At 42.7% G+C, this 25,558-nt stretch overlaps 1 protein-coding gene across 5 annotated transcripts in view; it reads right to left on the bottom strand.

Annotated features, from left to right (window-relative positions):
- Positions 1-19,627: 19,627 nt before the first annotated feature.
- LOC122908961 (transport and Golgi organization protein 1 homolog) overlaps positions 19,628-25,558 on the bottom strand; it is a 54,442-nt gene continuing 48,511 nt past the window's right edge. For 3 of the 5 annotated variants that reach the window (XM_044252408.1, XM_044252409.1, XM_044252410.1), the window contains one exon: positions 24,891-25,075. In XM_044252408.1, coding sequence (XP_044108343.1) covers positions 25,055-25,075 — 21 coding nt within the window. In that variant the 3' untranslated portion in view covers positions 24,891-25,054. Of the gene's footprint in view, positions 19,946-24,890; positions 25,076-25,558 lie in introns of those variants that run through there. The other 2 variants (XM_044252405.1, XM_044252404.1) reach the window with 1 other exon arrangement.

The raw sequence follows: 25,558 nt of genomic DNA, 5'->3' as shown, positions 1-25,558 counted from the left end.
GAATCACCAGGGGATCTTGTTAACATGCAGATTCTGCTTCAGGAGGGTTGGGGTAGGACTTGACATTCTGCATTTCTAACAAGCTCCCAGGCGGGGCTGATGCTGTGGTTCATGGGTCACTCTTGGAATAACAAGTGTTTGGACTGCAGGATGAGGAGTCAAGATGTAAAACCTAGATCTGCTAGCAGCGATTTGACTTTGTCGATTACTCTTTCTAAGCTTTATGTTCTGTAGCGTCCAGGGGTTCAAGTAGGTGGTCTATTACTTCCAAGTCTAATGTGGATGACCTGCGAAGGTCATGTTTACCTAAGTGATTAGAGAGTCCATACAACACAAGGGTCAGGAGCACCAGCTCCAGCCTCAAATCGCCTGGGGTAGCATCCCAGCTTTTCTACTTACCCTATGACCTTGGAGAGTTAATCTCTCTGTGCTTCAGTTTCCCCCCTCTGTAAAATTGAACTAATATTGAATGCATATATGTAAAGTGCTGAGGACAGACCCGAACACACAAAAACTCCAACATAAGCTATTTTCAACACTAATATTCTCGGCAGTTTAATTTCTTTTTTTTTTTTTTTTCCCCAATTTATTTATTTTCAGAAAAACAGTATTCATTATTTTTTTCTAAGAAGCATTACTAAGGGAATTATCTGAAGTGTGGGCAAAGACTTAAAGTAGATGGAAAGATGTTTATCACCAATTTTAAAAAAATGTGGAACACTACATCTATGTTCAACAAGAAGGGTTACTTATATATTATGAAATCTGTGCCAATTATAAATGCCTAATATATTAGTGCTCAAGATACAATATGAAATGTTAAGAAAGCCAGACACAAAACTGTATTAACAGCTTATGTTCATGCTTCCTTACAAATGATATGGTTAGCTATCTGGTGGGGGGATATGCTCTAAAATATTAAGTAATTATTATGACCAAGAGGCAGGATTAGGGGGTCCTGTTTTCTTCCTACATTATTTATTCATTCTACATGAGGGATGAACAACTTGTGTATTCAGATAAATTTTTAACCTGTGTAAACCCCATGGTATCCCCCCACTCCAAAAGTCAAAACTATCACAAGGATTTCAGCTTCTGTTACGCCAAGAGTGTTCCAGAAAAATTGCAAATACGAATCAGAAGTTAGTAAATTTAATGATACAGCACTCAATACCAAATTAATGACTGAAAAGAAAAACAAATGCATTCATTTTTTTAGTTCTGAGCAAAATTTGAGATTGAGTATTCTAACGAAGCATTAAATGGCCAAAGCGGCTGCCTTGCTGTGTGTCCCATACATACCAAGGAAACTAGAAAATACAGGAGCAGGGTTTATGACTTTGCAGGTTGGAAAAATACCAGGCACAACCAGTATCATGCTTTTGTGTTGTTTAAGTATAAGTAGATTTTCAAATAGAAATTCTGTGGTTGCCATACCACACCACAAATAAATTTGTATTTTGATCTTTTTTCATTCCAAAGTTAATACAATGAGTCAGGACATGCATTTGAAATGACTAGAGGGAGATTCCATTATGCTTTTAGTCTGTTCCTCTATCACATATATTTTTCCAATACTGAGCTAACCCATCATGTCTTGAAGAAATTCCGGAAAAATATTTGCTAGCAGTTTCCTACACCACCAATTTCTTTTTAAAGCTGCCATAGTAGAGATAATCAGAACGCAGTCCAGGTTGAACATTAAGGGTTATTTCATCTTGTCTCATCTTGGGGCATGGGTTGAAAGGAAAGTTTGTCTGTAAAAATTTTCTGCTGCTACTCCACTGTCTCATAAAATTCCACATCCCTAATTTTTATTTGACTTCTCGGTACTTTGAACTTCTCACTTTTTGAGTAGACCTCGGCTATGATCTATGAATACTTGATTACCTCCCTCACCAGTAACTTCAACCTGGAAACTAGAAAAAGAACATCTGAATAAAACCACTTTTCAATCACCTGCAAATCATTTTTCTTTGCCCCTCTCTCATACATTCTAGAACCTTGACTAAAGAGACCTCTGCCTTTAAACACAGGCTTTTGCTTAAAGAATATTGCAGAAGATTAGCTTTGCAGCTAGCTTTGTGGCTGATTGTCCTGTAACTCTGTATAACTCTGTCACCCAGAAAAAAAAATTGTATAAGAGATCTCAAACATTTTCTCATCCTTTAATTTTTGTGTATATTTTGTAATATAATATAGTGATATTAATTAGAACTGTAGATAACTCAAATGCTGGAGTCAACCTTACCTGTTGGGGTATGTTCCAAGGCCCCCAGTGAGGCCTGAAACTACAGATAGCACTGAACCCATTATATGTATGCACACTGCAATAAATTTAGATATATGTTAGGCACAGTAAGAGGTGAACAATAACAGAACGATTATATATAGTATATTATGACAAGTTAGGTGAGTGTGGTCTCTCAAAATGTTGTGTACTGTACTCCCTTTTCTTGTGATGTGAGATGACATCCCTATGTAATACCTTGAAGTGGGGTCAATGACCTAGGCATTGTGAAGGCAGCATTAGAATATTACTGACTTACCTGATTATTTGGTGGGAGGATTATCTGCTTCAAGACCAGTTGACTGCAGGTAACTGGAATCATGAAGAAGGGTCTGGGCAGGGTGGAGGGGTTTGGGGAGGGCTATTGTATGTAGAAACCAGGAGTGCTCACAACAGTCAATCAAGGAGCTTTGAAAATGGAAGGTGGTGATCTCAAAGTTCCATTAAGTCAGCCAACAACAGCCTATACAGAGACCAATATTCATTTATCAAATTCTCATTGAGCACCTATATGTCCCAAGTTCCCAATGTTAAGACTATAAAGGACTAGAAATAAGGAAGGCAAAGCGCCTATTCTTGTGAAGCCCATATTTTCATAAGGGAGATAAATAATGGATAAATGAACAAACAGTAACAATTAGATTCTTACAGTGGGTATGATGTAAAATGCTATGACTTTCATTTCAAATGTTTGTCTATGCACCTAGCATAGTGCGAAGTATCCCACAAGAAATGTGGTTTGTGCTTTCAGTGAGTTTGCGCTCAAGTCCAGGTGGCAAATGTTAATTAGAACTGTAATTGTTATGAAGGAGAAGTAGCACAGAGTGCTACCTACTCAGGAAAAACTATTAAGGCAGAGAGGTCTTTCTGAGGATATTGTTCAAGGCAGGGTTTTGAATGATGCTGATTTCCTCGAAGCAGCTATTCTAGCAAATGGCAGCTGATGAGAAATGTGCTGTCTCCAAGTAGGGGATAAGGAGCAAGGGCTATGTGAAGCTCCTGCTGATCACAGATTACTTTTAACCACAGTTTTAAAGGAAAATCTAGCCCAATAGGTTACTATCAAGTATTTGAGACTTTACAAAGTACTTTCTCACAAACTCTCTCAGGTGTTCCTCACCTACAGTAACTTACAAGGAAGTGCTTTAAATTCTGCTGTAAATAAAACAAGACATGTGCTTTTCCTAAACTCGGTTTCTAAACTATACAACTGGATGTGATTCTCCCATTATAGGGTGCACCTGAGATTGTGAATGGTACTCAGTAGAGCTCTTTGCCTAGTACACAGAATTTTCTGAATATTAGCTATTGACTTTAAAAGGCAGTTGGACTGCTGTGAGTTTGCTACAGCGCTGCAGAGGGAGGGCTGGAAGGAAGACAAAAGGAAACAAGATGTGATCAGCATGTGAGGCTTACTTTTATCCCCTCCAGTAACCTCTAAATAGCCTTTGATGGTATTAATAGTTCTAGTATTATGACCATGATTTTTCTCCCCATGAATAATTAGCCTCTAGAATGCCAGGCACCAACTTCCCAGAGCACCATGAGATGACACATCCATTCTAGATTAGAAAACTACATTATGATAGAATACATAATGTTATATATGTTTTACCTTAACATAAAACATCTGTAATAACTCCTTCTGTGATTTATATTTTGTTGTGTATTACTCAATTTCTGTAACATGAATGCTATTATTTAAATAAACAACAGAAGAGAATAGGTGTCCATTACTATGACGTAATGGTAGCACTAATTATGCAACATTATGTATTAAAAAATAAAAAAACAATGATTATGAATAAACTTTTCACTTTAAAATAGGTTTAGATTTACCAAGAAAACCAAATAGGAAAGACAGGACTGAACATTTTCATACACCTAGCAAAGTTTGCCAACTATTTTCCTTTTCTTTTAATTCCATTATGGTTCACATACAGTGTTAGTTTGTAGAATACAACAGAGGGATTCAACGCTTTCATGCATTCACCAGAACTCATCAGGACAAGCAGCTCCTTCATCCCCATCACCTACTTCACCCATGCTGGCAACCATCACTTTGTTGTCTGTCGTAAAAAGTCTGGAAAAAAGACCTGAGACTGAGGCAGGAATCTATCAAAATCCTAGAGGAGAACACAGGCAGCAATCCCTTTGACCTCAGCCACAGAAACTCCTTACTACACACACGTACAAAGGCAACGGAAACAAAAGTGAAAATGAACTTTCGGGACTTCATCAAAATCAAAAGCTTATGTGCAGCAAAGGAAAACTGTCAACAATCAAAGAGGCAACCCACAGAATGGGAAAAGGTATATGCAAATGACAGTACAAAGGGCTGATATCCAAGATCTATAAAGAACTTAAAAACTCAACACCCAAAAAACAAATAGTCGAGTCAAAAAATGGGCCAAAGATGTGATGGTACAGTTCTGCAAAGAAGACATACAAATGGCTAACAGATGCATGAAAAACTGTTCATCATCATTAGCCATCAGGGAGATTCAAATCAAAACCACACAGATACCACCTTCCACCAGGTAGAATGGTAAAAACTGACCAGGCAAGAAACAGCAAGTGTTGGAGAAGTTGGGAGAAAGGAGAACCCTCTCACACTGTTGGTGGGAATGGAAGTTGTTGCAGCCAATTTGGAGATTCCTCAAAAAATGAAAAATAGAGGATATGATATTTCACACCAAGGCTGAACCTGTTCAAAAAATTGTATGTGGCCAAGTGATTCATGTTGGCTGGCTCAGTTGTTCTCAGGATACCTCATTTTTCTCTTCCTCCCCTTCATCCTCTTTAGCAGTAATAGGACAAACAAATATTTCAAATTTAAATAGACATTGCACTTCCCCTTCATCCTCTACAACATTAATAGGACAATCAAATATTTCAAATTTAAAAAGACATTCCAAGCCTGGAAGAATGTAGAGTGAGTTCAATGAGTTTCAGTCTGAAGGAAAAAGATGTAACCATGAGGTGGCAGCAATATGCAACCCCCTTTCCTGGGGGAACTGACAGGTTTGCAAGAGGGGTGGCCCATCACAGTATTAATCCTTCCAATACTGGGGATATTGAACAGGATACACATGTGCCTAAGTAATGCCTTTCTGCAGCCTGGCTGGGGGAGCAGGGTCTCTGCATCAGGGATTTAGAAAGTCAACAGTCGTTCAGGGTCTTTTAGAGCTGAAGGGTTAATCTGGATTGCTTGATTGACTCACTGACTTTATTTATGATAAGAAAGTGTTGGTCACAGTTTCACGACATACAGAATTGAGGCAGGCAGTCAATACCTAAACATCTGCTCTCCAGGGTTATGTTTTTAAAAGACTGGATGTGTAGAAAACAAATCTGACTTAGGCACCAGCCACAGGTCTTTAGCTCATGGGTTGCAGCCTGCCAATACACAGGGGCCATCTCTGGCTCACTGATATCACAGAACAGAAACAGAATCTGTTACAATGAAGATGTAATATTTCATCATGAAGGTTTTTTCCAAAACAAAGTTCACAAATTACTCAAACTCATAATTTATTCCATTATGCTTTGTAGCAAATGAAAAAAATATTTTAAAATGAAATAATATTTTGGGAGTGATTTAGATGTTAAGTTTTGTGCAATAAACAATTTACATCTTAGGGGATCACAAGAAAATATTGAAAACCCAAACTCCGGAAGGATTCTAAATTTAGAGTATTATAGATTATTATAGTGTCTATATGCCTAATCATATAGTGATAATAAGATCTAGTCTTATATGTATAAAAAAATTCAAAAAATTTGTAATGCTATTACAACATTATGTTAGACATGAAACACTATTGAGAATATTCAAAGAAAAATGCTATCCCCTGGTTATTGATGGGGAAAAAGGTAAAGCCCATCAGTGAGGAAAAGCTTCAGTTATAAAAGATGTCATATTAAGAATGTCATAAGGCTGTGACTTGGTGGCTCAGCCGGTTAAGCACCTGCCTTCTGCTCTGGTCTTCTCTCAGGGTCCTGGGATTAGCCATGCAGCAGGCTCCCTGCTCAGCCGAGTCTGCTACTCCCTCTGCCTAACCCCCTCCATGCATGCTCTCTATTTCTCTATCTCTCAGATTAATAAATAAAACCCTAAAAACAAAGAATTGGGTCATAAAAACAGATGATACCTTTGTTGATTTTCTTACCATGGAGAGGAAAAAAGGATATGTTAATTTATGAAATCAATAAATGGTTAAAAAATGGATACCATCGTAAGATTGCTTATATCCATACACTGCATGTTAACTAAGTAGAACTTAAATAAAAATTTGAAAAGAAAAAATAATTGCCCATATCCAGACATAAGATAATGGAGCAACCACAGCATGTTTGGAAAAGAATGGAAGACATTTTTTTGTTCCCCCACAATGATGACGTCCACTTGCACATTGCTCAGCAAATAACCTTAATTTAAGAGGGACATCATCTCCATTTAGGAAATGTAAACATGCATTTTTCAATTTCATATTCCAATATGCTAACTTTCAAAATTTCATACTTAGGATATATGATTTTTCCAAATTCAATGAACTTGGGAGATATTCTCAGGCCTTAGTCATGAACAGAAAATCTCAAAGAAATACACCATAATTAAATGAAATCATACAATGCATATAGATTACACTTCTATTGTAATATGTCAAGGTGGCATGATAATTTCAAATGGGTTGGAAATGTTAACAGAGATGTAAACAACAAATCCTGAAGGGACACAAAGCTGCATGCTCACCAGGAGGTCTGTTTTCTTTACAAGTCACAAAGGAACCTTGAAAGTACGTGTGAGGCATGGAAAACTCAGGAAGAATTATGAATATGATATCTGAATTCGAAATAAGCAACAAAGGAAAAGAAAAAAGTGGGAAGTGAATGAATCAGTGGAGCTAAGCATCTATTTTAATATATTCAACAAACAGCAGCAGCTTTTCTGTAAACACTGATTCACAAATTTTGCTTAGTACAATCTTCCGCATATTGAGAAGTGGTCTTGACACTTCGAACAGAAGTCTCAGTGGAATCCTGCGAAAGAGCTCTTACTGAACTGCAACCAATTTAAAACTGCTGAAGATTTTTACTGGCTCATGAGAAAAATAGAAAACATGGCAAATCTTAGTTGAAAAGAAGGAGATAAGCAGGGGCAACTAGGTGGATCAGGTCTTGATGTCAGGATCCTGGGATCGAGTCCCACGTTGGGGTTCCCACTCAGTGTTGAGTCACCTTCTCCCTCTGCCTCTGCCTCCCCCTCCTTACCACTGTACTTGCATAAAATCATTTAAAACAAAAACAGAGAAAAGGAGATGAGGTAAAAGGCACGTTGTGAAGATACTATTGAAGAGTTTCCTTCCAGTGAAGACCAGAAAGGATAAATAAAACAATTCCTGTTTTCCTTATAAATTTAATGCTAAATGAAGGAAAGTTTATGGTATCAGGTACCTGTCAGGTTTTCACTTGTTTTCCAACTACTGTAACATTGTTGGAAATAATAAACACTGAAAAGTAATAAAAGCATGGTTCAGTGCAGGACAGTCTGTGCTCTTACCTGGGGCACTGCGTCTAGCAGAACTCAGAGAGTTCACTTGGGAAGATGGGTGCGCCTCTTTTTGCATGGTTTTTTGCAAGTTCCTCCTTCTAGAAGGTCCTGAAGGTCAGCAGTTCCTTCATTCCTGTCCCAAGTCAATGTAGTTCCACTTCCTCGGAGGCTGAGTCATGATTTCTCCCCAGAAGCATGTCGGCATCGGTAACAAACCAACCACAGCATTTCTGATGTGGTGTCCCCTGACCACTCAATCCAGAAACCCCTGGGTAAAATAGAGCTTGTTCAAATGCCCTCAGGGAAAATGAGGAGCAAACCCTGGGAATAGCCTGAATATGTAATCGCCTGTACTTTCTCACCTACTGGGGAAGTTCCCAGAGCCCCCACCTCAGCACTCAGCCAACAAGGCAGCTTCTCTGTCATACCTTAGGAGGCCAAGAAGTTGCTGCAAAGGCCTCACAGTCTCCCCAGGGCATCGGGGGAACCGGCTGGAAATACAGCTCTGGCTCTCTAACCCGGGGCATTGAGACTGGACCTGGATCCCTGGGCGGCTACAGAAGCCCTTCCTGCTGAGGCTCCTTGGGTCAGAAAGGCCCATGGCACAACCTCTGCTGGCCATGGCTGCACACGCAGGGAACCCACCCCCTTTCTGTTGGAGGTGCACAGGCTCCCTCTGCTGGCCACCCTGGGAATCCCGGCAATGCTGGAGGTCAGGGCATCTCAGCTGAAGGGTCAGAGAAGGAGACAGATCCTGAGGCTCGGCCCCACAACCCCATGCAAAAAGAGGTGCGCCCATCTTCCCAAGTGAAATGGCCTCTGCAAAGTTCAGCCCTAGAGAGACATGAGCTGTGGGCTCAGGGAAATCTCATGCCCAGGATTCCCACCGTCTCTGGTCCAAATGCTCAGAGCCCCTGCCTAGACATCCTCCAACATGGTCAATGCTCAACCTCCACACACCTAGACCAGCAACCTCTTTTCATCCTTGAAATTCTTCTTTGTCTCTGATTCTCTCTACTCTGTCTCCCTTACTTCCCGTCCCTTGCAAGCACTTGCCCAAACCCCCCACCACTCACTCAGTGTCTCACCCTAACAGTCTCTTTATCACTCCGTGGACCCTCAGGACTCCCACTCTGTGCAGTTCTGTCCAGGAACACCACAGGGAACCACCTCTCCTGTCTCCCCCTCTCTCTTGCCCTCATTTGGCCCAGGCCCTGCCACACACAGGGCGTGACCACCCCATTTACAAAGGCTGCTCTGGCTGACCCTGACTGTCACAGTGCAGTTACCAGTCTCTCCTGGGCAACATGTGGACAGACAGGCCTTGATACTTCCGTGGCCCAGCCATGACCCCAAAGCTGCTGGAGGAAGGAGGGCTTTGCAGGATCCAGCAGCTCTACGGCAGAAGGGACTGGCAAAAAGGGCCTAAAAGGTGACAGAAGCATACCCCCAACTCCTCCTGCTGCTGAGGAAGGGATGGGTCTCCTGTTATTGACCTCTGCCATGTCCACCCCTCAGTAGGGAAACTGTGGGAGAAATGTGGGGCATCATGGGTCTCACCAAGAAAACTGCCACCATCAGCTCCACTCAAGGCCCGCCTGTGGCTGGGGGGCAGCTGGTGAGGTGAAACCACTGCACAAAACCTGGATTGATGCCGGTCCTCCAAGTTCTCAGGACCTCTCCAGATACCTCATTGTCTGCTGTCACAGCAGACTACTGCCTGGGAACAGCCACCTGTCTGGCTGATCACAACCCCCCCCCAAACTAGCAGGGTCCATGTGCTCAAGAGGATCTGTCACCAGAGTTAATACAAAACCATCGTATCTAAATTTAAGCTGGGCAACCTCCCCAGAAGTGTTCCTGGGGTGCCTTGCAGTAGAAGTACCACAAAGGGTAATCTTGCTCTATCCTCCATCCCCCCACTGCTGCCAGGGTGTTATCTGTGTCTGAAGGCTTCACCTTGCCCTCGAAGGAGAGGGACTGTAGGTCCCCCTGAATGCAGACGCTGACACAGAGACAGAACTGTGAACAGTTTATTGGGGGGATACCAGGGAGACAAAGCACAGGGGACAGGATGGGCAGGGAAAGCATTCAGACCACCAGGCAGATAACATGCATATTTTTACTAAATATAAACTCCTTGGAGCCTGGTTGATGGAGGTCAAGGAAGTCTTCAGATTACAAAATAATTAGCCTGTAAGGCAAAAGGATTTGGGTTAGTACAATGGGACCTTAGGTTTCCCCAAATGCTCTCTACCTCCCATAGTGGATCTGAGGCCTGGGCTGAACATTTGAGTGTGTGGCCAACTCTGTGAGTCTATGTGTAATAGAAACTAACTGTCTTCACATCTCACATATAAATCTCTGATTGTAGCCATTCTCTTAACTATCTTTTTTTTTTCTTTAAAGATTTTATTTATTTATCCGACAGAGAGAAATCACAAGTAGACAGAGAGGCAGGCCGAGAGAGAGAAGGAAGCAGGCTCCCTGCTGAGCAGAGAGTCCGATGCGGGACTCGATCCCAGGACCCCGAGATCATGACCTGAGCCGAAGGCAGCGGCTCAACCCACTGAGCCACCCAGGTGCCCTCTCTTAACCATCTTTTACTTCATTGTGGCAAGTACGTGAAATTTTAATAGAGTAAGGGTGCTCTTTGCTTTATCTTTGAAATGAGAATTGCCACTGTCTGGGCTCAGGTATTACACTCTTCGTGTATTTTGTGGACTTAAATAAACATATTTTGACACTCATCGGTATGGAGCTATTTTCATTTAAACATGAGAACAGTGAATGGTCAGAAACCAGACACTTGCCCAATTATTTTCTTTTTGAGACAGAGACAGATAAAGGACAAACTTGTGAGTGAAGAGAGAAGGTGGGGGTAGGTGAGGGAGGGAGAGAATCCCAGATAGGCTCCACACTCAGCACCGAGCCTGACTTGGGGCTCAATCTCAAAAGCTCGAGATCATGACCTGAGCAGGAATCAAGATTCTGCTGCTTAACTGACTGAGTCGCCCAGGATCCCCAGCAGGTTCTTTATGTACTTCAACTCCTATTGCTGTAGTGACCTCAGAATCCAATATGTTCTCTCTATGACAGATTAAAATAAAAGCTGAGGCCCTGAGAAGGCTCCACTGAGAGCTGGTATTTGGGCTGAGAAATCAGGAACACAGACAAATCTGGACACTGGGACTAAAGGCCCAAGAAAGTGCACAGCTGCAGGCAGGGTGGTGGTGCAGATGCAGAAGCCTAGTGACAGGGCTCCCAGCTAGGGCAGCTCCTGGCCAACCCTGACTCTCCCACTAACAGTCTGACTCGGACTGAGGCCAGGGCAGCCACCCTTCACTCGTTCTTCATCTTGTCTTCATGTTTTCTCACTGGGGGACTTAAAATCCTGTTAGAAAAAATTACCCCTCCCAGGGAAGCCCTCTTGAACTATACACAGTGACGAGGAAACCCATTCTACCATGCAGGCTCTCCACCAATTTGCGATGTTTCACTAGTTTTACAATTTCCTTGTACGTTACTGTCCTCTATCTTCAAAGTTAGTCTCACACAATGACCACAATACTGGGGACTCATTTGGCAAAATCTACAGAGACTTTCCAGCTCCCTGGGTCAAAGGGATTGCCATCCTCCTAAATCTCAAGTCCACCCCTTTTTGGAAATCAGAGTCCCTACTTGCAGATAGTCACTGGACACTGTGCATTTGACCACTGCCTCTCTGGACCCACAGTGGGGAAAAGGGGATGTATTTCAATAAAGCAAAGATCGAGTTGCCTCTATTCAACCTAACCACACTGCAGTAGAGCAGACTTTATCACAGTGCACTCCCAGGGGACACGTACCTTGACCGCCACATCTTGCAACCTAGAGATCTGTTGGGAAAGATCTCCACAAAGATTCTCTCCAACCTCCCCCGAGAAGCCTCTCTCCAATACTCCTAATCAAACCTTGCACTCCCAAACTCCAGGGAATGGACGCTTGGGTCCACGGGACACCTTTAAAGGAAGAACCAAAGCCTGACTTGACCTATACATCATCTGGTCACAAGAAGGTTAATACTGCACCAAATTAAATACAAATCATCTGGGGAGACAGCCTTCCCCACATGTGGACCAGGCCTGCATTCCTCTCCTCACTATTGCTCCTTCTCCATATTCTGTGCAAAGAACACGTCATTTCTGCATCTCTGAGTCTCTTGCAAAAGGAGGAAACTTCTTTGGATTATGGCCTTTCCAGAAAACACTAATTTTGATCTCATGAGCATTTCTAGACATTTAGATGGTTCAGAATTCAAAAGTCATTCCTTTACCTCTACTATTAACTGAATCCTGATTCTAAGCCAAATGCATGGTTTCTGAACTTACAACATAACAGACCACCTTTTTTTAATTTATTTTTTATTCATTTTTGGCATAAGAGTATTCATTTTTTTTTGTGATTTTCTTTTTTTTTTAATTTATTTATTTTCAGAAAAACATTATTCATTATTTTTTCACCACACCCAGTGCTCCATGCAAGCCGTGCCCTCTATAATACCCACCACCTGGTACCCCAACCTCCCACCCCCCAGCCACTTCAAACCCCTCAGATTGTTTTTCACAGTCCATAGTCTCTCATGGTTCACCTCCCCTTCCAATTTACCCAAATTCCCTACTCCTCTCTAACGCCCCTTGTCCTCCATGTTATTTGTTATGCTCCACAAATAAGTGAAACCATATAATTGACTCTCTCTGCTTGACTTATTTCACTCAGCATCATCTCTTCCAGTCCCGTCCATGTTGCTACAAAAGTTGGGTATTCATCCTTTCTGATGGAGGCATAATACTCCATAGTGTATATGGACCAAGACATCTTCCTTATTCATTCATCCGTTGAAGGGCATCTTGGTTCTTTCCATAGTTTGGCGACTGTGGCCATTGTTGCTATAAACATTGGGGTACAGATGGCCCTTCTTTTCACGACATCTGTGTCTTTGGGGTAAATACCCAGGAGTGCAATTGCAGGTTCATAGGGAAGCTCTATTTTTTGATAACACATAGAGTTCTAAACTGTTCTTTTGAAAGAACAATACTGTTTGGAAATGTCCCAAAAGTATTCCTAGTCTACAACACATTCTCTAATGAATGCTTCACATTTTTCAGTGTACTCTATGTCCCCAAACACTCTCCCTGATTTCATTCAGTGCACTCTCACAGTATTTCACTATTTTGCTCATAGCCACTCGTGGAGGACACTTCCAGGAGGCATACAGGATTCTGAGTTGGCCTTCGTATGGAGAAACCCTCCCTCCTTCGGTCCAAACAAGTGCCAATATATATATTTTAGCTGGCTCCTATCATATCTAGAGTTCTGGTTTAGAAACAACATATGGTTTGTAATTGTCTCCTTACTTTGGTTCTGTACTTGCTGTTCCTCAAATCCTTTGTGTTAACACCATCCCCAGTGAGGTGATGCTGGCTCACTGGTTTCAATCTTGAGGAGATACAGCCTTCACAAGGGGAGCAGGTGAGAGTTTCTCCCTTTTAAACCTCTCTGTTCCTCAAGGCTCACTTGAGTAGTTTACAACTGTCATGCACATTCAACCAACATGGGATATGCCAACTAGAAAAGCCTTTGCTGGCACTGAAACACAAAACCACTAAATACAAAGAGCTTGACTGTAGATTTGAAATTCCTCCAAGGAAACTTTCCTGAAGTTTTAATTTATAGTACAATTAACTCACACACACTGTTGTATTCATTTCAGGTGTATAATCATGATTCAGCACTTCGATGCAATACCGGGCATTCATCACAAGAATACAACTCAGTCCCCATTGTCTGTTGAACCCATCCTCCCCACCAACGACTCCTTTCTGATTACCAACAGGTTGTTCTCTAGTTAAGAGTCTGTTTCGTAGTTTGCCTCTTTTTAACTTCTCTTTGATCATATGTTTTATATCATAATTTCCACAAATGAGTGAAATCGTATAGTACCTGTGTTTCTATGACTGACTTATTTTGTTTATCAAGGCAAATCTTGATCAGACAGGGCAAAGTAATAAGGGGAATGTCACAGCAGAGGGAAGAGGTTTTGGTAGGGGGTGTTCTGACACATTACCACTCCAAATAAATGGGGAACCAACAGGAGGACATAAACTTGATCTTGCACATGGGAGTCCCACTATTCCAGCTAGCAGAACTCTATTCTCATCTCTCTATCCAGCCCCCCCACCTCCTCCAACAGGCCTCACCCATGAAAATCCATGAAGATTTGTACTACCAAATGCCTCCAATGCACTTCTGGTTCTTAACAGCCTTTCAAATTGCCCCCTGTCTCTGACAACAGTGAACCTCTCCGAAGTTCCCCAATGTGCCAAAGGATCAGTCACAGCTTCTCTGGCCTACATTCAGTTTTCCTTCCTTCTCAACAACCCAACATTTGCTGATACTTCTAACCTTGAAGGTTACGAACTGGACGGCACTTTGTTTTTAACTGGGGCTCTGATTGCAGCAGTAATCGGCAAATGGGCCCCAAGTGCATTCTTCTAAGACACTCTGAGAGTTAGCAGGTTGTGTTTTCAGCTCCCAACTACATGCTGCTCCTGTTCCTCTTGAGTCGGAATTTCTCCCAAGAAACAAGCCTGCTTCTGTAACAAACCAACCATGGCATCTCCAGTATGGCATCCCCGTGACCCCTCCATCCAGGGATCCTTGAGTAAAATAGGTCTTGCTCAAATATCCTCGAGGAAAATGAGGACCAAACTGTGGCAACAACACCAAAAATGTAACAATAAGGCGGCTTACATTCCAGCAGGTTTCGGGAAGCTGCCCAGAGCTCCCTCCTCAGCTCTCAGCCAATAAGGCCACTTCTGCATCGCACCACAGGAGGCACCAACCTGCTGCAAAGCCCCAAGGGTCTTTCCAGGGTAGCATCAGAACTGGCTGCAAATGCAGCCCTAGCCCTCTAAGGGGCCCTGGGTCCTCAGCTGGTGGCAGAAACCCTTCTGGCTGTGAGGAACACAGCGTCAGTTGACGCCATGGCATGCCTTCAGCTCCCTAAGTCTGCCATGGCGCATGCACAGACAAAGCACCCCTTCTGGCCTGAGGCACTTGGGCGCCCTCTGCCCGCTTCCCTGGGAATCCCCACAATGCTCTAAGCTGGGGCTGCTCAGCGGGAGGCACTGAGGCAGCTCTGGTTCCAGGGAGCCTGTTCTCTACACCAGGGCAGGCCTCTGTGTCAGCGCCTCAGACACAAAGAAATCACTTCTTTCTGTGTGAGTGAAGAATGAACCGAACTTGACAATGTCGCTACATAATGTGTAGTGCTTGTACCACTCCATTCAATAATAAGGACTACTGACATACAAAATGGAAAGTTACAGGGGAGCCTGGATGGCTCAGTGGGTGATGCCTCCACCTTTGGTTCAGAAAATGATCTCAGGGTCCTGGGAATGAGCCCTGCATCAGGCTCTTGGCTCAACAGGGAGCCTGCTTCCCCCTCTCTCTCTGCCTGCCTCTGCCTACTTGGGATGTCTGTCAAATAGATAAATAAAATATTTTTTAAAAATGTAAAGATAGATGAGTTTGCCCACCAAAATTGTTATACTACACAATTACACCATTGTAATTTTTCTTTCCTTCTTCTTCCTCTTAGGAATAATTTCCAGTCAGGTCAGGATATATGAAAGTACACTGATACAAGACATCATCTAGCACCATGATCTTGATTGTGAGAGTTTATTTTGACCATGCCAATAAAGTGTTCAGTGACACATAGGTGACAGGGTCAAAATGCAAACCTAGATGGAGCTTCACATGTGTTATGAATTTACTGCATGTCTCTTTCGTATTTTCAATGAAAGGTGCTTTAGACATGGTAGATGGATGAAATCATTTCCATCAGTCAGGTAAGGAACCAATTTTACCTTCGAGTACTAATTGCCATCTCTTCACAGGCAGAAGAAAGCTTGGTGAAGTATGACATTTCTGCTTGGTTGTAGGAGAAGGCTGCAGGGATTGAAGCCATCCACCTAACATCCTGTGTCAGGATGGGCAGTGAACCTGAGGATAGCAACCCCTCATCTTACTGCACATTGCTAGCTCCAGAGGGAGAATATGGACCTTATTCTCAACACTCTGGGTTGATATCAGCTGTGCCTCTGTGTCAGTTCCAGGCTGCAGGACTTGGGGCCTGGTTTTGGAACTTGAGCTAGGCCCTGCTGGTGCAGGGGGAATGCAGCAGGGACAGGGGCAGGGAGGGAGATGGCTCAGGGTCACCTCCCCACAGGGCAAGCACTAGAAACTACCTGCCAAAGAGCAGCATGCTCTCCCTCAAGCCACCTCTCTCCCTGAGAGATCCTGAGGCTGGGTCCCACATTTCCAGGCCAAATGACGGGGACTCACCTTCCCAAGTGAAATGGCCGCTGGAGGGAGATTGGAGCCCTGGGCTCAGAGAACTCTGATGCTCAGAATTCCTGCCTTTTCTTGCCCCAACACTCAAAGCCCCTCCTCCGTGGGCCATGGTTCCCCCTCCACACTCCTGGGCCACGTCCCACCTGTCTTCATGCAATTCCCCTTTGTCCCTTCCTCTCGCTATCCCTGTTACCTCTGACTCTTCCTCTCCTACTTTCAGGCTCCTGGTGGTGCCACACTGTCTGGGTGCTGTCCAGAAGTCCATTGACATAAAAGCTTATGATGAACCCGTTGACTTAAATTAGTAAGTGTCATGGAGATCCCACACAGAGCAAGCATGAGAATCAGCTTGTCATTTTTCCATGTATGTACATAATGTAAGCTCCACACTGACACCTAGTGAGGTTACAGAGATAAGTGTTGTTTCTAGAGATGTTTTAGGTGTAATACCTTCTCTGTTAATATTGGATGATTTGAATACCATAAATCTTTCTATCCAAAGTTGAATTCCCAGGACTGAAGGAAGTCTATGTTAATGCCACATATGCAGTATCATTTTCATTCAGATCATACCGGTTATTCTTATGAGATTCCCTTTTGCAATTTTCTTCAAAAAGCTATTCAATTTCCAAATATATGGGGAAATCCTAGTTATCCTTTCTTGATTAATCCAGCACATTTGCAACTATGATCAAAGAACAACCATTGTGGATTTCATTCTTCTGAAATATATTGAGACTTCCTTTATTTCCAATGTATAGTTATAGTTGAATTCAATTCCTTCTTTGAAATAGACTAATATCCAGGCAATCCTGGACGCCAGACTGAGGCCCAATCCACCTTGGAGAGCCAGGACATAAGGAAAGGTAGAGCAAGACCTTTATTCATACTCACACCCCCTCCTACTATCTAGAGGGGATAAGGAGAGATGGTGGACCCAAGGAACTTCCAACACCTGAAGAGTAGAAGTCTGGAGCCAAGATGGATCTTGGGAAACCTTGGGGAGTAGAAAAGGAGGAAGGGACACGGAACGTGCGAGCAGGGGAAGTAGGGTTGGATGAGAGTGAGTCTTGGACTGGATACAAAGATAAGGACTGGACGTGAGTTGAGGGTGAGCATATAACCAGGAAGTACCCTTATGGAGTCTAAGAAAAACCTTCAAGAGATAGGATATTTGAACTCAGTCACAGTACCACTGATAATGATACTACAATGTATGTCTCCTTCCAGCCTGAGCGTTCCACTTTGTGTGACAATTTGAATAATCTCACTATTATCTAGGTCACTCTACTGCCTTGCATGCGTGGACTTTCAGTTCTCCTACACAAGGGAAAAATGTAAGTTGATTCTCGTGACTGAGCTTTGAGATCTCCCAAGAATGTGTGTGTTTTAAAAGGTAGATCCTCTCCTGGGGCACAGAGGGACAACACCCACCATTCTTGGCTGCACCAGGAGTTATGAGGGGTTGGGTGCCTCAGAAAGTGACTCTAAGACAAGGATGTGAATATAAATAGTTTCTCTGGAAGGATCTTTGGTGGGAAGAAATGATGGGAGCTAAGATGTGAAGAAGGAGTGCAGGCGACACACAAGGCAGGGTGTGAGTTTAGAGGTCACTGCTTGGGAAACTCTGTCTCCATCCGCTGGGAACGTTTTAAATACATGCAGAACAGCCCTGAGTCCATCTCATCCAAGTGCAAAAAGACCTGCACGGGATGAGTGTTACTCTTATGTACAGAGGTTACCTGGCTGATGAGCTCACTGCCCTGGCCAGAGAAGCCAAGGAAGCCAATGGACACCCTCGGGTAAAGAGCTGCAGGCAGCTGTGAAGGCAGCCACTGTGTGTACAAGACAGGGCTTGCCAGTGAAGACACCAGAGGGCACCAACCCTCTCCTCTCCTCTCCTCTCCTCCCTATCATGACCCATGGGATCTGAAATATTGAGAAATTAGTGTAGTGCTACACATCATACTCCAAATGACTGCCAGGATGCCTTACTTTCCTGATCAGTTACAGTCCCAACACTGATACTTCTTAAATAACAAGTAACTTCTGTCCCATGACTACTCCAACCCCACTCTTTCACTCCAGGACTTTCAATTCAAGCAAATCTTCTTCCAAGCACTCTTCAAATATTGCCAGGAACAAAGACATGCACCTTTAACAAGGGATGGAGGACTATTGACAGCGTATACCTTGTGCCAATGAACACTTTTGTCCTCCAGGAAAAAATTCCCATTCCTTGGAGTCTCAGAAGGCATAGGATCTGAGGCTTAAGAGTGCTCACTATCCTTGAAATCAGTATTAGTACGTGCAGCTTTACAAGCTAAACAGCAATTGACAGTATATTGCAATAGTGAAAAAATAAAAAGTTTAATCATGGTCCCTTCCTATAAACATTAACAATTAACTGTGTATCTTGAAATCAACCATTTATACATACATACATGTATATACATATATACATATACATATTTTTTTGACAAAGAGAGAAAAAAGACTGAATTGGTGGGGTGGGCTAGAAGGAGATGGAGAATCTTTTTTTAAAAAGATTTTATTTATTTATTTGACAGACATAGAGATCACAAGTAGACAGAGAGACAGGCAGAGAGAAGGGAGAAGCAGGCTCCCCACCAAGCAGAGAACATGATGTGGGGCTCAATCCCAGGACCCTGAGATCAAAAACCTGAACTGAAGGCAGAGGATTAACCCACCGAGCCACCCAGGCACCCGAGAGGGAGAATCTAAACAGACTCCATGCTCAGTGTGGAGCCTGATTTGGGCTTAGTCTCATGACCCTGATATAATGACCTGAGGCAAAAATCAAGACTCTGATGCTTAACCAACTGAGCCACCAAGGTGGTCCCCCCATATCAACTCTCATTTATCCCCTCCAGTAACCTCTAAATAGCCTTTGTTGGTATTAATCATTCTAGTATTACAACCATGATTTTTCTCTCCACGAGTAATTAGCCCCTGGAATGGCAGGCACCAACTTCATAGAGCGCCATGTAAGGACACACCCATTCTAGATTAGAAAACTACATTATGATAGAATACATAATGTTATATATGTTTTACCTTAACATAAAACATCTATAATTGCTCTTTCTGTGATTTCTATATTGTGTATTACTCAATTTCAGTAACATAAATGCTATTATTTAAATAAAACAACAGGGGTGCCTGGGTGGCTCAGTGGGTTAAGTCTTTGCCTTTGGCTCGGGTCATGATCTTGGGGTCCTGGGATGGAGACCCACATCGGACTCTCTGTTCAGCGGGGGCCCTGCTCTGCCCCCATAGGTGTCAATTACTAGTAAGTAATGGTAGGACTAATTATGTAACATTATGCATTAAAAATTAAAAAAATGATTACTAATAAACTTTTCACTTTGTAATAGGTTTAGATTTACCAAAAAAAAAAAAAAAACAAATAGGAAAGACAGGACTAAACATTTCCATACACCTACCACAGTTTGCAAACTATTTACCTTTTTTGTAATTCTTTAATTCCAATATGGTTCACATATATTAGTTTCTGGAATACAACAGAGGGATTCAATGCTTCCATGCATTCTCCAGGGCTCATCAGGACAAGCAGCTCCTTCATGACCTGCTTCATCACCTACTTCACCCATGCTGCCAACCATCACTTTGTTGTCTGGATAAAAGAGCTCAGACTGAGGCAGGAATCCACCAAAATCCTAGAGAAGAACACAGGCAGCAACCTCTTTGACCTCAGCTACAGTAACTCCTTACTAGATGCACCTCCAAAGGCAAGGGAAACAAAAGTGAAAAATGAACTTTTGGGATTTCATCAAGATCAAAAGCTTCTGCGCCGCAAACGAAAACCGTCAACAAAACAAAGAGGCAACCCACAAAATGAGAGAACTTATTTGCAAATGACACAACAAAGGGCTGATATCCAAGAACTATAAAGAACTTTTCAAACACAACACCCAAAAACCAAATAATCGAGTCAAAAAATGGGCAGAAGATGGGACCAGATACTTCTGCAAAGAAGACATACAAATGGCTAACAGATGCATGAAAAACTGTTTATCATCATTAGCCATCAGGGAGATTCAAATCAAAACCACACAGATACCACCTTCCACCAGGTAGAACAGCAAAAACTGACAAGGCAAGAAAAAACCAGTGTTGGAGAAGTTGGGAGAAAGGAGAACCCTCTCATACTGCTGGTGGGAATGGAAGATGGTACAGCCACTTTGGAAAATGGTGTAGAGGTTTCTCAAAAAATGAAAAATGAAGGATATGATATTTCACACCAGGGCTGAACCTGTCAAAAAAAATTACATGTGGCCAAGTGATTCATGTTGGCTGGCTCAATTGTTCTCAGGATACCTCGTTTTTCTCTTCTTCCCCTTCATCCTCTTCAGCAGTAACCAGACAATCAAATATTTCATTTTATATAGACATTCCAAGACTGGAAGAATGTAGAGTGAGTTCAATGAGTTTCGGGCTGAAGGAAAAAGATGTGACAGTAACATGGAACCCCCATTCCTGGGGGACTGACAGGTTTGCAAGAGGGGTGGCCCATCACAGTATTAATCCTTCCAATACTGGGGACATTGAAGTGAGTACACATGAGCCTAAGTAATGCCTTTCTGAATCCTGGATGGGGGTGCGGGGTCTCTGCATCAGGGATTTAGAAGGCCAAGAGTTGTTCAGGGTCTTTTAGAGCTGAAGGGTTAATCTGGATTGCTTGATTGATTCACTGACTTTATTTATGATAAGTAAGTGTTGGTCACAGTTTCACGACATACAGAATTGAGGCAGGCAGTCAATACCTAAACATCTGCTCTCCAGGGTTATGTTCTTAAAAGACTGGATGTGTAGAAAACAAATCTGACTTAGGCACCAGCCACAGGACTTTAGTTCATGGGTTGCAGCCTGCCAATACACAGGGGCCATCTCTGGCTCACTGATATCACAGAACAGAAACAGAATCTGTCACAATGAAGATGTAATATTTCATCATGAAGGTTTTTTTTTTTCAAAACAAAGTTCACAAATTACTCAAACTCATAATTCTGTTGTGCTTTGTAGCAAATGAAAAACATATTTAAAAATGAAAGAATATTTTGGGAGTGATTTAGATGTTAAGTTTTGTGCAGAAAACGATTTACATCTTAGGGGATCACAAGGAAATATTGAAAGCCCAAACTCTGGAAGGATTCTGAATTTAGAGTATTATAGATTATTATAGTGTCTATATGCCTAATCATATAGTGATAGTAAGATCTAGTCTTATATGTATAACAAAAAGCAAAATAATTTGTAATGCTACTACAACATTATATTAGACCTGAAACACTATTGAGAATATTCAAAGAAAAATGCAATCCCCTGGTTATTGACGGGAAAACAGGTAAAGCCCATCAGTGAGGAAAAGCTTCAATTATACGAGATGTCATATTAACAATGTCATAAGTGGGGCACCTGGGTGACTCAGTTGTTAAGCTTCTGCTTTGGATCAGGTCATGATCCCAGAGTCCTGAGCTCAAGCCCCACATCAGTCTCCCTGCTCTATGGGAAGCCTGCTTCTCCCTCTCCCACTCCCTCTGCTTGTGCTCTCTCTCTGTAAAACTAATAAATAAAATTGTAAAAAAAAAAAAAAAGAATGTCATAAGGGGAGCACCTGGGTGGCTCAGTGGGTTAGAGCCTCTGCCTCAGGTCATGATCCCAGGGGCCTGGGATGGAGCCCTGCATCGGGCTCTATGCTGAGCAGGGAGCCTGCTGCCTCCTCTCTCTCTGCCTGCCTCTCTGCCTACTTGCGATCTCTGTCTGTCCAAGTAATAAATGAAATCTTTAAAAAAATGTCATAAGGGTGCGCCTGAGTGGCTCAGGGGTTTAAGCACCTGCCTTATGCTCTGGTCATTTCTCAGGGTCCTGGGATCTAGCCATGCAGCAGGCTCCCTGCTCAGCAGAGTCTGCTTCTCCCTCCGCTTAACCCCCTCCATACATGCTCTCTCTTTCTCTATCCCTCAGATTAATAAATAAAATCCTAAAAACAAAGAATTGGGTTATAAAGACAAATGATACATTGGTTGATTTTCTTAGCATGGAGAAGAAAAAAGGATATGTTAATTTATGAAATCAATAAATGGTTAAAAAAAGGATACCGTCAAAAGATTGCTTATATCCATACACTGCATGTTAACTAAGTAGAACTTAAATAAAAATTTGAAAAGAAAAAATAATTGCCCATATCCAGACATAAGATAATGGAGCAACTGCAGCACGTTTGGAAAAGAATGGAAGACATTTTTTCTTCCCTCACAATGATTACGTCCACTTGAACCTCCCTCAGCAAATAACCTTAACTTAAAAGGGGCATCATCTCCATTTAGGAGATGCAAACATGCATCTTTCATATTCCATATTTCAATATGCAAACTTTCAAAAATTCATACTTAGGATATATGATTTTTCCAAATTCAATGAACTTGGGAGATATTCTCAGGCCTTAGTCATAAACAGAAAATCTCAAATAAATACACTATAATTAAATGAAATCATATGGATGCATATAGATTACACTTCTTTTGTAATATGTCAAGGTGGCATGATGGTTTTAAATGGGTGAGAAACGTTAATAGAGATGTAAAGAAAAAATCCTGAAGGGACACAAAGTTGCACGCTCACCAGAAGGTCTGTTTTCTTTACAAGTCACAAAGGAACCTTGAAAGTACATGTGAGGCATGGAAAACTCAGGAAGAGCTATGAATATGATATCTGAATTAGAAATAAGCAACAAAGGAAAAGAAAAAAAGTAGGAAGTGCATGAATCAGTGGAACTAAGCATCTATTTTAATATCTTCAACAAATAGCAGCAGCTTTTTTTCAAATGCTGATTCACAAATTTTGCTTAGTATAATCTTCCGCATATTGAGAAGTGGTCTTGACACTTTGAACAGAAGAAGTCTCAGTGGAATCCTGCGAAAGAGCTCTTACTGAACTGAAACCAATTTAAAATTGCTGAAGATTGTTACCGGCTCATGAGAAAATTAGAAAACATGGCAAATCTCAGTTGAAAATAAAGAGATAAGCAGGGGCACCTGGGTGGATCAGGTCTTGATGTCAGGATCCTGGGATCGAGTCCCACGTTGGAGTCCCCACTCAGTGTTGAGTCACCTTCTCCCTCTGCCTCTGCCTCCCCCTCCTCACCACTGTACTTGCATAAAATCATTAAAAAAGAAAACAGAGAAAAGGAGATGAGGTAAAAGGCACGTTTTGAAGATATTATTGATGAGTTTTCTTCCAATGAACACGAGAAAGGATAAATAAAACAATTCCTGTTTTCCTTGTAAATTTAACCTTAAAAAAATGAAAGGTTTATGGAATCAGGTACCTGTCAAGTTTGCACTTGTTTTCCAACTACTGTAACATTGTCGGAAAAAATAAACACTGAAAAGTAATAAAAGCATCAGTGCAGGACAGTCTGTGCTTTTACCTGGGGTACTGGGTCTAGCAGAACTCAGAGAGCGGTATCCCAGCTCCTCCTTCTAGAAGGTCCTGAAGGTCAGCGGTTCTTGCATTCCTGGCCCAACCCAATGTAGCTCCAGTTTCTCTGAAGCTGAGTCATGATTTCTCCCCAGAAACAAGTCGGCATTGGTAAAAAACCAACCACAGTATCTCTGTTGCAGTGTCCCATGACCTCTCAATCCAGAGACCCCTGAGTAAAATAGGGTCTTCAAATGCCCTCAGGGACAATGAGGACCAAACCCTGGGAAGAGCCCCAATATGTACTTTCTCACCTACCTGTATGTTCTGGGGAAGCTCCCAAAGCCCCCTACTCAGCACTCAGCCAACAAGGCAGCTTCTCTGTCACACCTCAGGAGGCAGGAAGTTGCTGCAAAGGCCCCAGGGTCTCCCCAGGGCATCGGGTGAACTGGCTGGAAATACAACTCTGGCTCTCTATCCTGGGGCAGTGAGAATGGAGCTGGATCCCATGACCAGGGAAGAAGGAGGGCTTTGCAGGATCCAGCAGCTCTGCTGCAGAAGGGATCGGCAAAAAGGGCCTAAAAGGGGACAGAAGCATACACACCCAACACCCAAATCCTCCTGCTGCTGAGGAAGGGATGGGTCTCCTGTCAGGGACCTCTGCCCTGCCCATCCCTCAACAGGGAAACTGTGGGAGGTCTGTGGGGCATCATGGGTCTTACCACAAACACTGCCACCATCAGCTCCACTCAAGGCCCCCCTGTGGCTTGGGAGCAGCTGGTGAGGTGAAAACCCTGCACAAAACCTCGATTAATGCAGGGCCTCTTCACCAAGGCTCTCAGGGCCCCACAAGACATTTCATGCTCTGCTCACTGTCACAGTAGACCACTGCCTGGGGACAGCCACCTGTCCTGCTGATCACTACCCCCCTAAACTAGCAGGTGCCATGTGCTCAAGAGGATGTGTCACCAGAGTTAATACAAACACCAGCAGATCTAAATTCAACCTGGGCCCCCTCCCAGAAGGGTTCCTGGGGTCCCTTGCAGTAGAAGTACCACGAAGGGTAATCTAGTTCTATCCTCCATCCCCCCACTGCTGCCATGGTGTTATCTGTGTCTGAAGGCTTCACCCTGTGCCCTCAAAGGAGAGGGACTGTAGGTCCCCCTGAAGGGAGATGCTGACACAGAGACAGAACCATGAACAGTTTATTGGGGAGATACCAGGAGAGACAAAGCACAGGGGACAGGATGGGCAGGGAAAGCATTCAGACAACCAGGCAGATAACATGCATATTTTTACTAAATGTAAACTCATTGGATCCTGGTTGATGGAGGTCAAGGAAGTCTTCAGATTACAAAATGATTACCCTGTAAGGCAAGAGGATTTGGGTTAGTACAATGGGACCTTGTGTTTTCCTAAATGCTTTCTGCCTCCCATAGTGTATCTGAGGCGTTGGATGAACACTTGTGGCCACATCTGTGAGTCTGTATGTAATAGACAATAATTGTCTTCACATCTCACAGATATAGAAATATCTGATTGTACCTGTTCTCTTAACTATATTTTACTTCACTGTGGCTAGGACCTGACATTTAATAGAAAAAAGGGGGCTCTTTGCCTCGTCTTTGAAATGAGAATTGCCACTACCGGAGCTGAGGTATTACACTCTTAGTGTATTTCTGGACTTAAATAAACATTTTTTGATTCTCATTGGCATGGAGCTATTTTCATTTAAACAGTGAGAACAGTGAATGGTCAGAGCCCAGATTCTTTGCCAATTATTATTATTTTTTTTTCTTTTTGAGACAGAGACAGAGAAAGGACAAACTTGTGAGCAAAGAGGGATGGGG

Source organism: Neovison vison, chromosome 6 (genome assembly GCF_020171115.1).
Source record: "Neovison vison isolate M4711 chromosome 6, ASM_NN_V1, whole genome shotgun sequence".
Taxonomy (NCBI): Eukaryota; Metazoa; Chordata; class Mammalia; order Carnivora; family Mustelidae; genus Neogale; species Neogale vison.
The sequence above is the reverse complement of the archived record's forward strand: the minus strand, read 5'-3'. Positions and strand labels throughout refer to the sequence as shown.